The sequence below is a fragment of the Pomacea canaliculata genome, linkage group LG11 (genome assembly GCF_003073045.1).
Source record: "Pomacea canaliculata isolate SZHN2017 linkage group LG11, ASM307304v1, whole genome shotgun sequence".
Taxonomy (NCBI): Eukaryota; Metazoa; Mollusca; class Gastropoda; order Architaenioglossa; family Ampullariidae; genus Pomacea; species Pomacea canaliculata.
The window spans coordinates 22,916,625-22,931,800 of record NC_037600.1 but is presented as its reverse complement, the minus strand read 5'-3'; the positions used below and the strand labels follow the sequence as shown (position 1 = coordinate 22,931,800).

At 40.4% G+C, this 15,176-nt stretch overlaps 1 protein-coding gene and 2 long non-coding RNA genes across 3 annotated transcripts; 2 read left to right on the top strand and 1 right to left on the bottom strand.

The window, feature by feature from the left end:
• The first annotated feature begins 4,364 nt into the window (after positions 1–4,364).
• On the top strand, positions 4,365–6,725 carry LOC112576103. Its single transcript, XR_003101757.1, has 3 exons — positions 4,365–4,466; positions 6,001–6,138; positions 6,420–6,725. It is a non-coding gene; the product is annotated as an uncharacterized LOC112576103 (long non-coding RNA).
• Positions 6,726–8,224: 1,499 nt separating this feature from the next.
• LOC112576098 lies at positions 8,225–11,783 on the top strand. The gene is made up of 3 exons (XM_025258351.1): positions 8,225–8,876; positions 9,157–9,512; positions 9,921–11,783. The coding sequence occupies exons 1-3, from the start codon at positions 8,611–8,613 to the stop codon at positions 10,259–10,261; spliced, it is 963 nt and encodes a 320-aa protein (XP_025114136.1). The 5' UTR covers positions 8,225–8,610; the 3' UTR covers positions 10,262–11,783.
• Positions 11,784–13,446: 1,663 nt separating this feature from the next.
• LOC112576105 lies at positions 13,447–15,126 on the bottom strand. The gene is made up of 3 exons (XR_003101758.1): positions 15,022–15,126; positions 14,332–14,693; positions 13,447–14,153 (listed from the first exon to the last, which is right to left on the bottom strand). It is a non-coding gene; the product is annotated as an uncharacterized LOC112576105 (long non-coding RNA).
• Between the last annotated feature and the right edge of the window lie 50 nt (positions 15,127–15,176).

Genomic DNA, 15,176 nt, shown 5'->3' with positions numbered 1-15,176 from the left:
TTGGAAATTCTTGAATGCAAAATACATTAAGTCATGAAAATTTTCGTGGATAGAAATGCAGCTCCTTCTATTTTATCCTGTTTTCATCTTTAAAGAATTGTTAAAGCTGCAGTTAATGTCTGTCGCATGGCTTTCAAGAGTGAGTCTGTAAGATTTGTGTAACTGACAAGAGTTTAATCAGCAGAAATGTTTTATGTAGAAACTCTTTGACTTCTGTAATATTATAAGAGAAAAGAAATACAAAGGGCACTTTGATGAATAGTGTGTAGAGTTTTGCAGCTGTATTGCAATTTGTAAAGAATGCATTAACTTTCAATGTATTGAGTGCTAATCTTACATTTAATAGCTATCGGGTTGATAAAACTCTAGCCACAGTTTCAGTGTATTTTTTTTATCCTGAAAAGTACTTACCTGGTGAACATTTGTAAGACTTCTTAGAAAAATAATCTGTGATTGAAGTGTCCTCTTTAATAAGACTAGTCAACAGAAAGGTGGCATTCCTAAAAAAAAGATGGTGCATGTCATAAAGAGCCGATTACCCAGAGCTAGACTGCAGACAGACCTGGTCATTTGTCATGTAGTGCTGCGACTGCTTTTATGTGTGATAATTATACAAGGGTTTGTAGAAGTCATATGTAACTTTAATTTTGCAGAACATTCTAGAGATCTGTTTTAGAGGGTAGAACAGTAGGTCATGATTGTACTCAACTTCTTATGACTATTTGTTTTTCTAATGAGTAGCAGAAAATAGTAGAAGGATCTGATCAAATAAAATAGTCAACAAATAGACATCATGCGTAGTTTAATCATTCATAAGTACTTTGGCTTTTACCAAGAGATGTATTTTTATGAATTACAATCAGTTCCGAATCAGAACTGTAGGAGGTAAAACAGGCATGGCCTGTATCATGTATCAATGCTAGATGGTGTAGCTTTACAAAGTTTATTGAAGAAGCAATATCCTGCACTTTTTAAACCTTTTGTTCTTGTTTTCGTATATGACATATTGTGTTTCGCAAAAAAGTGCACAATTATTGATATCACAAAGATACATATACTCTTAAGAGGAGGAATTTCCTTTTTTTCCAAAGTATTTTTGCACAAATTTACATTTGTAACAAATACACTCTACCTTCTGACTTCTTTAAAGAAACTTAACCTGCTTACCCTGAGTTTTCAGTTTTATTTAATCTGCCTGTACAGACATAGATATATCTGTGTATGGTTGTGTGTGTATGAATTATTTAGTCAAGTACAAAAATATAAAATTTGTTGGTCAGAGACTACAGTTATAATGCTAAGATTTGAAACAGGCAAATGCCTTGCAATTTTTTTTTTTTTGTTTGTTTGTTTTCTTTTAAGGAGTAAAGAAGACTTGAAATTGAATTGGAGCAGGGTGATGTAAGATATTTATTTTTTTAGAGTCACAATTTTTTTTTTTTTGTGATTGTGATAAGAATCAAAAACTTACTCTAGTCACAAAAAATGTTGACACTGCCACCATTGATTTAAAAGGGTGTGTGTGTACACGCCCGCACTGATTATTTTTTAAGCTTTATTTAGCTGCATCAAGATGGATCAATTTTTTCAAAGCGACAGCTGTCCTATGCTTGATCAATTTACTCTGCAGTAAATTTAACAGATACCTTTTAGATTAAACACTATATAACAAAATATTTGAAAAGTAATTGCTAACACAGTAGATAGCATTTTATCCTGTTTCTTCATTATACACGAATGAACATAGATGGTGAAGCTTGTATTATGGTGGTTTATTCCACTTCATAACTCATTTGAGCAAAATCTGTAGCCACTAGTAAAAGGTCACAGTTTTTGCATGAATACTGACATTAGTGTTGCACACATATTTGTAAGTGTTGCTTCAAATGATCATATTTGCTGTGTACAAAAACCCATTTTTGTCTAAAATACTTAAGCAAGTGGCAGATAACTCTGATATGTGATGATAACAAGCTGTATTATTAACTAAGTTGTTTTTACAATTACTGATCAGCCTTTTACACTTAACCTTGTGATTATTTTATAGAGATTGCAGAAACAGCTGTTTAAAAAGGTTGTTTTTTTCTATTACAAAAATGTATTACCTAATCTCTCCCTGTTAGTCTTTACTTTTATCTGGAAGCTTTTTAAAACAAAAAGGAAACTGACCAGTTCTTTCTCAGTTTTAGACTTTATACCATGTAATCAACACACAGGATATGTGTTTTACATGTGATGCTCAAGTTTTCTGCCTGAAAACCTTTTTGCTTTCCCATTTTTCATGGTTCTGGGTTCTCTGTTTCTGTAAGCTTCAGGTGTCGATATAACATCACAAATCTCCATATTTGTATGACCTCACCACTAACAGTGCTGATACACACATGAAACGAGTCCAATTGACTAGCAATGATAAAAGTGGACATTTTTTGTGGTCAAGGACTTTTCAGTACTTAAATTGTTAAAATATCTATGCAACTTATGGAAATAGATTGAATCCAAAGAATGTTTTGAGAACTGCTTGGTGTAGATCATTGTTCAGAGCTTTTGGTAAGCTTCCAGATGCAGAGTTTGCTGAGGTACTAGTGATATTGGAGCTTGGATTGGAGAGCTTACAGTTGTGTTACAGCCAGTCAGTGAAGGCTGGTATTTGCTGTTATTGTTGCATAATTGCACTTGTATGAGAAAAATGCACATTGAGATTTCATTCATTAAAATTCAGCCTCCATGTCTGGAACTCTTCTGTCAGTGTGGAATTATCTCTTAGTTTGGTATGATGTCTGCCAGCATCTTGAATGGTTGTGTCTTCTGTCTGCCAACATATGTTGTTTGCTCCCGTGCTATATGTGTCTGTTGTCTGCCAGTTACGTATCTGTCAGTAAGTTGTTTTTATTGCCTGTCTTCCAGCACACATATTGTCTATGAAGAACAAATGTGCACATGCAGGAAGTGTTTACTGATTAGTAGTCTTGGTCTGTAAACTAGTGTTGAGACATACATTGTAAACATATGCTACCTCTGCACACTGCTTATTTCTTGCTCAACAAGGCATCATACATTGCTTAAGAGTCTCACTAGCCCTGAGAATTCATTCCTTGTAGCTTATTTATTAAATACTAGTCATGAGGTAGGTGCAGACTCGGAAGTCTGGGTTTATTGCTTTTGACTGTGGAGCATATGGTTGCTGACTGACAACCTCCTTAGGCTCATAGCAGGGAAAACTGTGTTCTCTCAACACATGTCCATCAGAAATATGTACTTAATTTATAAAGTTTGTAAGGGAAGCTGATGGAAAGGTTATGTTTCATTTTGCCATGCCATGCAAGACATGGTGACCCACTCCCATTCATTTGTCCACATATGCCTCTGAGCTAGTTAATTTATGTTTTACACTTACGACTTTTCACAAGTATTGTTCTTAACAGCTGAGTCTGTAACTGTTTCTTGACAAGCTTGACACAGCCTGCGCAAACCAGCTGACACCATTGCCAGGCAGACACTTGACTGGAACCCTCGGGGGAAGAGGAGAGTTGGGAGACCGAAGCAGACTTGGAAAAGAGGCAAAGAACATCGGAACCACCTGGGCCCAACTGAAGGGGTCTGCCCTATACTGGGTCCGCTGGCGAGGTGTTGTTGCGGCTCTATGCTCCTCGAGGAATAACTAGGAAAAAACAAACATACACAGAAAATCGGGCAAGCCCACAAACAGTTTGCCTCCAGTGTTGAGACCGTGTTCCCGGATCTTGATTCTCACACCTATACTTCCTTTCTCTTGTTTACGCCAGTGCTGAGGACCATAGAGATAATTAGATGCTGGTGAGGATGATTTGTTCCTTCATAAAGTATCTTGAGAAAATCTCAGACTGACATAAACTTCTTTTGGCGTTCGTTGAATAGCATTACAACAAGTCAGGAGTATCAGGAGGATAAACATTCATTGACTCGAATAATCTAGATGATGACACCTTTGCCTGAAAATGTTAATATTTTTTTCACTTGGTTTACTAAACATCATCATCAAAAATAGTTACGCATAGCGGGTTTGCCACTGCTTGCTAATGGAATCTGAAAGCAACTCAAGCGGCACGAGGTGGGGGAGGGGTGTAGTGGAGACGAAATCTCACGAACTAGAAATTTCATGGCCTTTGTGCACATTGAATTTATCTGGAAAAAACCCACCTCCCCCCTGTATCTCTCTGACAGCTCAAATGGAAACATAAATGATAAACATGAATCCCACCCGTACTTCGATCTCTCTCTCTTTCACAGGCACAAGGAACATGGCGTGTGTGAGAGACACTCCAGTGTAACCCAGTTTCGAACCCTTCTGCCTCCTCACAGGTGAGGAGAGAAAATGTTTAGAGTGTTTCTCAAGTCACGTGACAGCATTTGAGGTCACTGCGGAACATGATACAACACGGTGTTTCCAGAGTCGCATGTAATCCTGCCATGTGTAGACGCGAAGACAGGTAAGTCTTTTTACTAACTAACCCAGACATTGAAATCGCTTAATTGGTTCATTTAATGTTTGCGTGTTTGTATGTTTGGCTGACTTTCACGTGTGCAGCAGTGTCTTGGCGATATAACTGCCTTTTCTCTTCACTGATCATGCATGAAGATTTACGGGTGGATGTACCTGACTGTGCTACCTAGTGACATACAGAAACACACCCACACACGCTGGCTTCACACTGCGATGGCGAAGGAAGTCAACACAAAAAAAATAACCTACTGGTGTCAGCTGTACCGTGTCTGCCACCGTGATGTGTGTCTGTAGGTGTGGTTGGCACAGATTAGCTTGGTGTTTGCTGACAACATAGGTATACTGTACCCGTATGACCATCATTGTTTCGCTTCACTTAACTTTGGGAAGCGACAAACACTATTCAAAATGATATGGATGTATGCGTGTGTGTGTGTGTGAGAGAGAGAGACCATCTCTCGATTTTATTGCCCCTACCATCTGGCTCATATCAAATGGTATGTCTCGATCAATGCTTGAATATGAATGACTAAAGATTGTAGTACGAAATACTGTGATAATATCCACAACATACACTGGGATGTGATCTTGTGTACAGCATACACGGAGAAGTTAGAAATACAAAATCTCATCACATACACATGTAAACATTATGTACGTATATGCATATACACATACATCGCAATCAATAAACTAGACACACACATGTGTGTACACACCATAATCAATAAACTTTATATATTTGCCCAGTAACACACATACACAGGAGCTCGCAAAATTCATTTTTAAAAATTATTTGCCGCTGTGCAAACTTATGTTCTACCTGAGCCTACTATATATAGTGATGCGATAGTTTGAAGTCTCTCTCTAACCCTCTCTCTCTTGTAATTGGGTCAAGCTGACAGTAGAAACCTTTTGATCAGACATGTTGACGTATGTAGGATATGTTAATTCACCTTTAACATGTAATCACAAATAAAGTGTACACATGAATGCTCACAACTGGGAGCTTTCGTTTCCTATTATAAAAAAAAGACAAAACAACAGAACAGGTTTACGTGTCCTTACAGTCCGCTTCCCAGAAAGAATAAATGCTAAGCTAAATGCTAAATTCACATCTTCCAGACATCCTTCATTGACGATCACGTGACAGTGATGACGAAGTAAAAGTGGAGGATATAAACAGTCGAGATGAAAACATAGCAAAGGAACAGTTCACGACAACCGACGACGTAGGTTAACCCCACCCTCACCCTCATACCCTGCTACCTTGAAGGAAAAAAAAAGAACCTGCGTCACTAAATACATTTAAATGCTGCCATAACACCTCGCTCGTTAGCGACATGATAAAGGTCATGAGACGACCTGTACAGACGACCTGTACCCTTTATCCTCACATCAGTACTAAAGCTGTTTCACAAACCTCGTGTATCATCATCACGTATTCTTTAAAGAATATTCAGAGAAGGTAAGGTCATGTAATTATAAACATGATGTTGATGCTTCAGGTTTTCTTTCAGACAATGAGCAGCGGAACAGAGATCAGCCTCATCCCCGGAGAAGGAACTCAAGCAACGGACGCTGCACCCGATACACTTGAACCTCAGGGGAGACTGTTACCGACGATTTCTGATCATCCTCCGTCTACTTCACAACAGGTAAGACAGTGAAGAATGTCAAAATTAGAATAACTGCTATCATATTTAAAGTTTGCAATTGTCTGTCATTGCTGATGATATTTACTTGTCATCGCATGATGCAAAATAAAAGAGATGTAATTAATTCCTCCAGGAAGTAAATAGAGGAAGAGACTGCAACGTTTATAGGTCACGTGGCAGATGGCATTCTGCAAATGAGGATGTACAGTTTATTAAGACATAGAAATAATTAAATAAGACCTACGATGTAACATTTTCTTATAAGAATGGGCTATGCACAGGGAGTCATCGCAACCGAAACTCAGACATTCTGGCTCCAGTGGGTTGAGGCCGCGTTCCCTGATCTCGAGTCACAGGCCTACTTCCTGCCTCCTGTCTACGTCAACCGCGTGCCTATGACCAGCAGTCTGTTGGTGGTCAGGATGTTTGGGTTCTTCAGCATGCACCCGGACAAGCTTGTCAGTCCATGGAGCCAGCGACAACTCCACCAGTTGTTTCCATTTCTCAGCCTTTTCTCGTTCAGGACAGTGACACCAGAGATGATGCAGCCATGCAGCGGGTACTCCTCCATCTTCAGAGATTGTTTGACCAGAACGAGAAGTGTTGGTCGGAATAAGTCAGCTTCAGTTCGGACAGTACCTGGGTGAACCTTGTTATGCTGCGAGGCTGCCCAGCTCCCCCTACCCGCCAACCTTCCTCCTGATCTGCCAAGAAACTGGAAAAAGGGAGACTTTGATGTGCTTCTTATTCACCGACATTACGGGTTTGTCGTCTGTGAGGTGAAGTCTTTTGGTGAAAATGTTAGGGAACTTGACTTAACACAGCAGGATATAAACAGTAACATTAAAAGGAAACTGAGACAGGCTGTGTCACAGCTGGACAAGGCGGAGGCCATGTTGTCTCACCTGGTGTCTGATGTCTGTCCCGATCTGCGCATCACTAAGACCATCGCTGTCCCTAATCTCCCAACTGCCTGGGTACAACAGGCTATATCTGATGATCCCCAGCTGAGCCAAGTAAGGATTGTAGTAGCATTATGTCTCAAAAAAGAAAGGATTCAAATTGGTATTTTAAAGATTTGTTCAGCGAAAAATGTGTCGGATAAAGTTAACTAACATTCTTTAAACCCAGAAGAACAAAGTAGATCGAGTACTCATTTTCTTGTCATTTTCTCACTAGCTTTGGCTTTCTTTTATTACATAACTATTGACTTCTAGGCCTCGCTGGGAATATCTTCCAAATTGTTAGCATTCTACCTTCTCGGCGGGTCCCTTTACTCTGCAAAAATATGGTCTCTTGTGACGCATCGTCCTTTCTATTTTTCTCTACTATTTTTCTACCAAGTTCTCTTATAGTGTGGATTTCTCTTACCTCATTTCAGTCAGGTAAAGAAATGGTATTTTTAGAGTAGGAGCAAACAACTACCCCCGAACCCGGAGGAGCGCATACTATCCGTATGCGGCCCGATACCCGTGTGACGCACTATACTTTCTCACTGTCCATATACAGCTGTAATGTGGGTATCTCACTGTCCATATACAGCTGTAATGTGCATATCTCACTATCAATATACAGCCTTGAAGTAAATTGTTAATTCTCGATATGTTCGTCTCCTGTCAATTAGATATTCATAACCCTTTACATGACATTTCCATTTTCACATTTATTTAAATAGTGTGTATTCCTCCAGCAGCAGTGCTACCATATAGTAGTAATTTTTTCTTCTTCTTCAAAGCACGTGGTTGTGTTACAGGACCTGTGTCGATGTCTAGGAACATCAGACCCCGCTGACATCGCTGGTCTGTGTCTGTGCTGTGACCAGTTGTCTGACCCCAAGACCCCGTGTGACGTCAGTAGTCACGTGCTGAGGGAACTCGGACACTGGTGGCAGCGACGTGTGGCTGTGGCTGGACCTGACCCTCACATGACCTTTGATCTGTACAAAACTCTTTTAGCCAGGTCGATGCTAATTTAGAGTTTGCTAATTTGTTCACGATAACTGCAGCCCCAGAACATGTCAATCTAAGAACAATCAAAAAGATAATTTACAAGATTGCAGAGAAAACAGCAAAAAGTAAGGTATAGCCGAATTCATTTTTTTTTTTTGGTCTTCTTGAATATACTTTATTAAATAGAAAGTTTAAAAAGATAAAAAAAATCTTAAGATAATCAATAGGAAAACAATGACTAGTTAGAAAGCAGAAGGAGAGATATTGAGCAAACATGTTTCCCTGAAAACATTCTTTATATATTGACAGGTTCTGTGGACCAGCGACTACAGTGTCTGTAAAATGCATATTTCCTCCACGTGTGAGTGTCAAGACCCTGGGTCAGGCCGTGTGGTGGACAGGAGAGTGCTATACTGCTGTAATCACACTCTTCCCGGAGCAAGTTCACCTGCTACACACGGCGCCTCCCACACTCTTTGTCACCGGACCGCCCGGTACAGGTAAAACTGTGGTGCTGCTGCTGATGGCCATACAGTGGCTGCGGTGTGGTCACCACGTCTACGTTGTGTCTACATGGAAAGGTAGTCGCTTGGCGTGTAGAGTGCTGCATCACCTGCTGCTGCAGACGATAAAGGAGGATCCGACAACAGCGGCATCATCTGAACATCTCCATCTTCTGGAGTATGATTTCTTTAACGATAAGAAAGATGCGGACAAGGCAGCGAAACACTTATCACAGGCAGCGACAGAAGGGGAATTATATGTCATCGCGGATGAAGCAGGACCAAAGTAAGTTGCACAGAATGTGAGGAAATGAAACATTGGTGGATACATGTGTTGCTTTATCTTATGTGTCGTTAAACGATTACTACTGTTGATTCTGATAGATGTTACCTACACATTGTGAGACAGTCATAAATAACTCAGATGTAGAAAAATATTTTAGCACCAAACTTCGCTTATGTAGCTTTTATCATATCCTCACAAAGAACATTGAAAGCAAAAGGAAATAAGCACCATACACTTGGTAACTTTTCTTCATCCTCTGTAACACTCATGTTGGTAACAGGCATGATGTCCAGACCTTCCTTGGCAAGCTGCTGACACAAATTCCTCAGCTTCATCTTTGGGCGGCAAGTTATTATCATGGAGCTGCCCCCCGTGGCTGGCAAGAGGAACATCTAACCAGACCCCTTCGCTGTCCCCCGGCCGTCGTCAGGGAAGTGGAGAAGGACAGCGAGATCACTGAGTACCATGATGTCCACCCGTACAGTAAGCGAGGTGTGGCCGACCAGACAGACGGCCCGCCAGTCACACGACTGTATCACCGAGGTCAGGGTCACACAAGTCATCTGCCGCAAGACTGTGTCACTTGCGGTGGTGAGGTGGCCAGCTTCCTACACAGTCTCCGTGTTGATGCTACAGGTAGGTGTGGATATTGTTTAACGTTTTTATATACCAGGAACTAATTTCTTCTATACTTTTCCATGCTTTGCGTAACCGCATACAACAATTTGTGATGTAAGAAATTAAAGCCTGACTTAGTTTAAATTACTAAAAACAGTTTTAGTTAAATAAATATTTTAATTTCTTTTGTGCATTGTGTCATAGTGTAAATTATTATCTAAATATATTTAAGGCCGAAAAGTGTTTAAAATCTGAAATATGTCTAGTTCCTGGCCTGTCAATAGCGTCATGACTAGTGAAGTAGGTGAACAAGGAATAAACGTTATAATGCGTATGAGGATTTTATTTCAGGTTTGTTTCCATTTTTATGGAACCCTCCTATATATATGAATGCGTTTTGTTTATGCACACTTTAAATATTAACAGAGAATGGCCAGGCATCTTCAGAAACTTCCAGAAGTGACAGTACAACACTTCGTCTGCAGTGGCGAGACATGTTAATGCTGTACTGGGGTGACGTGACCGACATCTCGGGTATGGTGACAGGACTGCAAGAAGCGGATATCCCAGTGAAGGTGATGAAGGATGATGACATCGAGGATGTGGCCACGGCCCGTAGTGACGTAGTGTGGGTGGCCAGCGGAGATCGTGTTCGTGGTCTGGAGAGGAAAGTCGTGGTGTGTCTGGAGCATCATACAATCTTTGTCCCACTTCATTGGATGTCCCGGTGTACGTCACAACTGGTGATTGTCTCTCCTGACGATTAGCCACGTGAACACGAGCCACAGTCGTACCTCTGTCACGTGATGTAGTTTTGTGTGTCTCTACCTCTCCCACATCAAGGCTGCCTTCCCTACTTCTTGTCTTCTTTTCTCAGCTGATCTCCATAATATCATCATATCTATAATATATTGTGCTTTTATTTTCAAAACTATGCCCATTCAAGATGCACTTTGACATGTGTTGCTGTACTTTTACAACAATATAGCTGTAGATACTACTGTATATAGTGCACCACTTTGTATATACTTGACATGCTCAGTTGAGAAGCATTTGTCAATACCCTTGTAAATACAAAAAGTCTTTAAAGTATTTCTAATATTTTTTAAAAAATGTGTTCATCTAGAAAGGGGTTGAACTGAAAAAAAATATTTCGAAGCCTCTAGAATGTTGGCATTAAGATTGAACCAATGCTATTTAGATAAAACAAAATAAAAGATATAATGAGCATTCTTGAATTTGAAGTTTGTTAGAAACAACGCATAGACACAAACAAATTTGAGGATGTATATACTACAAGTCTGCTGTATCTGCGGTGATGTCACAGTAGTACAAATGTGAGGTTGTTGTGTGTCTAGGTACAGTTTGTAACATCAAGACTACACGCTCACCTGTCATTACCTGTCCATGTCATTTACTACAGGAGACAAATCACCCATTCTCCCCACCCCTCCCCCTCCCAGTACACGTGACTGTCAGTCAGACTGGAGTCAGACCATGAAGCACGTGGAGTTGAATGACCTGAGATTCTGCTTCTGCTGGGGTAGCCCTACCTGGCCATTTGTTACCATCTTAGGCTGTTGTCCACCGTATTGTGATTGTGATAGCCCGCATTAGTCCTTTTTCAACAACCTTAATTCATGTGTTATACTAACCATTCTGTTCTTGTGTCTAGTTTAAAACTTTAAGTTCAATAACACTGCTGTTTCTCCATGACTAGAACTAAAATAAGCTTGTATTTATTAAAACAAAATCATCATAGGCAAACAGAAAAATCAAAATTAACGTTACTAATCACACTTTCTCCAAAACAACCCCCCCCCCAAAAAAAAAAAAAATCAAAGAAAAAAAAAAGCAAAGCAAAACCAGCGATAGATTTTGTAGATATTGCTCGATATCAATATTTATTTGGTAATCTTCACTTTGACTAAGGGAGACTATTTACTTCGGTAATGAACTGTTTTCTGCTTGTGGAGTTTTTTTTTCTATTGTTTCTTTTATTTCTCCTACTCATGAGAAGCAAGGCATGGTGTCAAGCGCAAGGCTTCCAAGGAAACAAAATGAACAACATGGCTGAGTCGAGATCTGAATAAAGTGTATTAGTGACTAACCGACCTTAACGACGGAGACCAAGACATTAAGCCCAGTAAATCACAGAGGTGTGAAAAACAATGTCACAGACATTAACAAATTTCAAAGAATCAAAAGGTTTGATTCTGTTCTATGAGTCGATGATGAAGACCATATGGAAATAATTAAATGAAAAAATAAAAGTTTCAAAGCATGAAAGCGTTTTTTCCAGAAATTTTATTCGATGAATTGGTTTCTAGCACACCTAGCTTCTCCTTACTGAGTTGTCTTCCTCTGTATACAAATAGAAACAAATTCCATTTCCACATTATTACATAATTTTCACAGTTTTTTTCCCGTATTTCCATGTAATAACTAGGTGGGCATAGAGTTTTAGACAGAGAGCCCACAGTAATATATTCACTCAAAAAACCCTATATACAAACTATACAATATTGTACACAACCTATGCAATGCTATATACAAACTATACAATAATATCTACAAACTATACAATACTGTACACAAACTCACCCTGACACAGATGTGCAATCACACGTGTGCACTAACACATGATGTACGCACACGTACCTGAAATCACTCTCCATGCCTGTGGTCCCTTTAGCTCTGTGAGCCTGTGACTTACAAAAGTCAGGTCTGATGGCCGCAGTAACCGATGTGAATCACGAAGACTGAGCATCAAAGGGAAGTAACCCTGAGACCACGGACCTTCATTGCTGATCAGTGACTCGGGGTCAAGGGCGGTCTCAGAGAGACTCGTGTTTTCCGGTCTGTTAGTTGGTAAAAGACACACACACACACGATCTCTTTGCACACGTACCTGGATTCAAATAAAAAAATGTGCAAACTGTCACATTGTTGATTGTCAAACCAAGAAAGCGAGACGACGAGACTTGGCATGCATATCACGTGTTATGTCCCTTTGCCTCACAGGCTGAGAGTATCGGCTCTCCTTGATTGTGTTTTATTGTTGTGGTCGTGCTTCTATTTGGATAAAATTGTTCTGCCTTCATGTTTACATGTGTTTCTGCTGTGTTTTCTCCCCTTACTGCTGTGCGGCTGGACTGCAGATGATGTTATTTGAAGTGCGAACTGTTTGGATCTATTGGAGAGATTCCACTCCGCCTGCTTCACTCGCTTCAGCGGCGACCTGGACATGCAGTGAGTAAACTGAAGTGACGATCACTTTTTTCCATTTTAATAAGATAATATTTCTTCATATTCTCAAGATTTCTCAACGTATTCCCAGTATTCTTCTGATGTCACTGACCTTATTCTCTGGAGTCGTTACCGTTACATCTACAGTTATCTCCCTTTACGGGCAGTACGCAGCGCGTCCTCGCGCTGTTCTTCCTTCAACATCTTTGTTATTATTGTGTGATGTTCTACATCTTTGTTATTATTATGTTCTACATCTTTGTTACTACTTTGTGACCTTGCTCTACATCTTTGTTACTGTTGTGGGATCTTGTTCACGGCACTGAGTTTCCTTTGGCGGAGATATTACGCTTTAAAAATTCTCACCATTATTATTTTTAAACAACAGAATCTGTTCTGACGATGTTTTTATATGATAAAATTGTCTACAGACCAATAGGCACTTTCTATAAACAAAGACAATACCTTTTATAGAAAATCCTACTGTTGATTTGGCAATCAAGATTCTTTAAAAAGGTTCTCATGAAATAAAAGTTTAATTACTAACTTTTTTAACCTCTCATAGACACATTGACACGGATATCACATCTGTAGACTGACACATTCACACACATATCACACGTGTAGACTGACCCACGTATGTGATGGCACAGTCACACACACCCACTCACAAACACGTACATCTGCAAACAGACACACTTAATGTGAATATACTCTAAATAATTTATTTATGAGTATCATTGTGATGAATTTTAAATTTTACACTGTTGTTGTGTAAAAAAGATCCAGTGTGCATACCGTATGATATTAATGTTGACACTAGTTGTTGTATAAACAGAGACACGGACCTCGTGTTGTCAGAAAAAATGACGTCATGTGTATGGCATCAAGAGTTGATGACGTAGTGATAGACTGAGTGTAGAAGAGGAAAAAGACTGAAGACAATTGATGATGTCAGACATACAGACACGTGAATACAGCAGGTGACAAAATAATGTCAGTGTCAGTCACCTGCAAGCGCCTTGCTATCAGGGGAGACAATCACAAGTTGTGACGTACAGCGGGACATAAGGTCAAGTCGGAAAGAGCTACGGGTGTACGGTCGTACCAAGTCAGATTTAATTGACTGATAATCAGGGTCTTTGAGACAGACGACGACTTTTCTCTCCAGACCACGAACACGACGTCCACCCGCCACCCACACTACGTCACTGCGGGCCGTGGCCACGTCCTCGATGTCCTCATCCTTCATCACCTGCACTGGGATACCCGCTTCTCGCAGTCCTGTGACGACACCCAACTGATCACTACCGTCATACCAGTCCAACACCAGCACGTCTCTCCACTGTACACAGGGTGGTGTTGTGCCGCCGCTGGTGGAGGTCAATGTTGTAGATGTTGTGCTGCTCTCTGTCAACATGGATATAAACAATAGCATCGTGACGTGGTGACGTAAACTAACAGACTCACGTCACTAACAAAATCTCTTACTAGACTGTTTCTCACCCGTTTGTTATTTATCACACACACACACACACACAAATATTCAGGTGTAAACAACGTTACGCTACACAATACACACACCTACCCGTAACACCAACACGGAGACTGTGTAGGAAGCTGGCCACCTCACGACCGCACGTCACACAGTCACCTGGCCAGCGACCTGAATGACCCTGACCTCGATGATACAGTCGTCTGACTGGCGGGCCGTCTGTGTGGTCGGACACACCTCGCTCACTGTACGGGTGTACATCACAGTGTCTAGTGATTCTCCAGTCCTGCTCGATTTCCCTGAAACGGCCGGTGAGAGCGGAGGGGTCTGGTTAAATATTCCACTTGCCAGCCGTGGGTGCGTATTTATTGAAACAACTTGCCGCCCACAGATGGAGGTGAAGAACTTCTGTCAGCAGCTTGTCACACAAAGTTCTGAAAGTTGCTGATCTGTAGCTGTAATTAAAACGTAGCTACGAGCGTTCACTGGTGTACTGTCTTTAATGTTTGATTTTGTTTGTGTATGCTGTGTACGATGAAACTTATAAAATAAGTGATGAGACATTAATGACAAGTGATTTGCAACAGAGAAATCTGTGTAACAGCTGATTAACTTCAAAAGACAAATGTCATTTTGACAACATAGCACCCTCCATTAAGTGTAACACATTTGTTGAGGAAATACAGAATTACCTGTTGAGCACCAAATAGTGTTGAATCTAAATAAATGCGAACAACATTTACCAGGTGTTTCTATCATCACATCACACGCTGTACAACTGACCCATAACTCCCTACTTCATCAGGCGATGACGTACAAACGACCCTCCTCTCGCCGCCTGTGACAAGTTCCTTGACGGCCTTCTCCACTCTTTATCGCAATAAGATGATACAGCAGGAGGTGAGGCTGACGGGACACACCTGCTGACTGTAGTGTGT

Coding starts and splice junctions, on each gene's coding strand:
- LOC112576098 (XM_025258351.1), top strand. CDS start 8,611: ATGGCCATACAGTGGCTGCGGTGTGGTCACCACGTCTACGTTGTGTCT. Junction 8,877..9,156: donor GCGGATGAAGCAGGACCAAA/GTAAGTTGCACA, acceptor TGTTGGTAACAG/GCATGATGTCCAGACCTTCC. Junction 9,513..9,920: donor TCTCCGTGTTGATGCTACAG/GTAGGTGTGGAT, acceptor AAATATTAACAG/AGAATGGCCAGGCATCTTCA.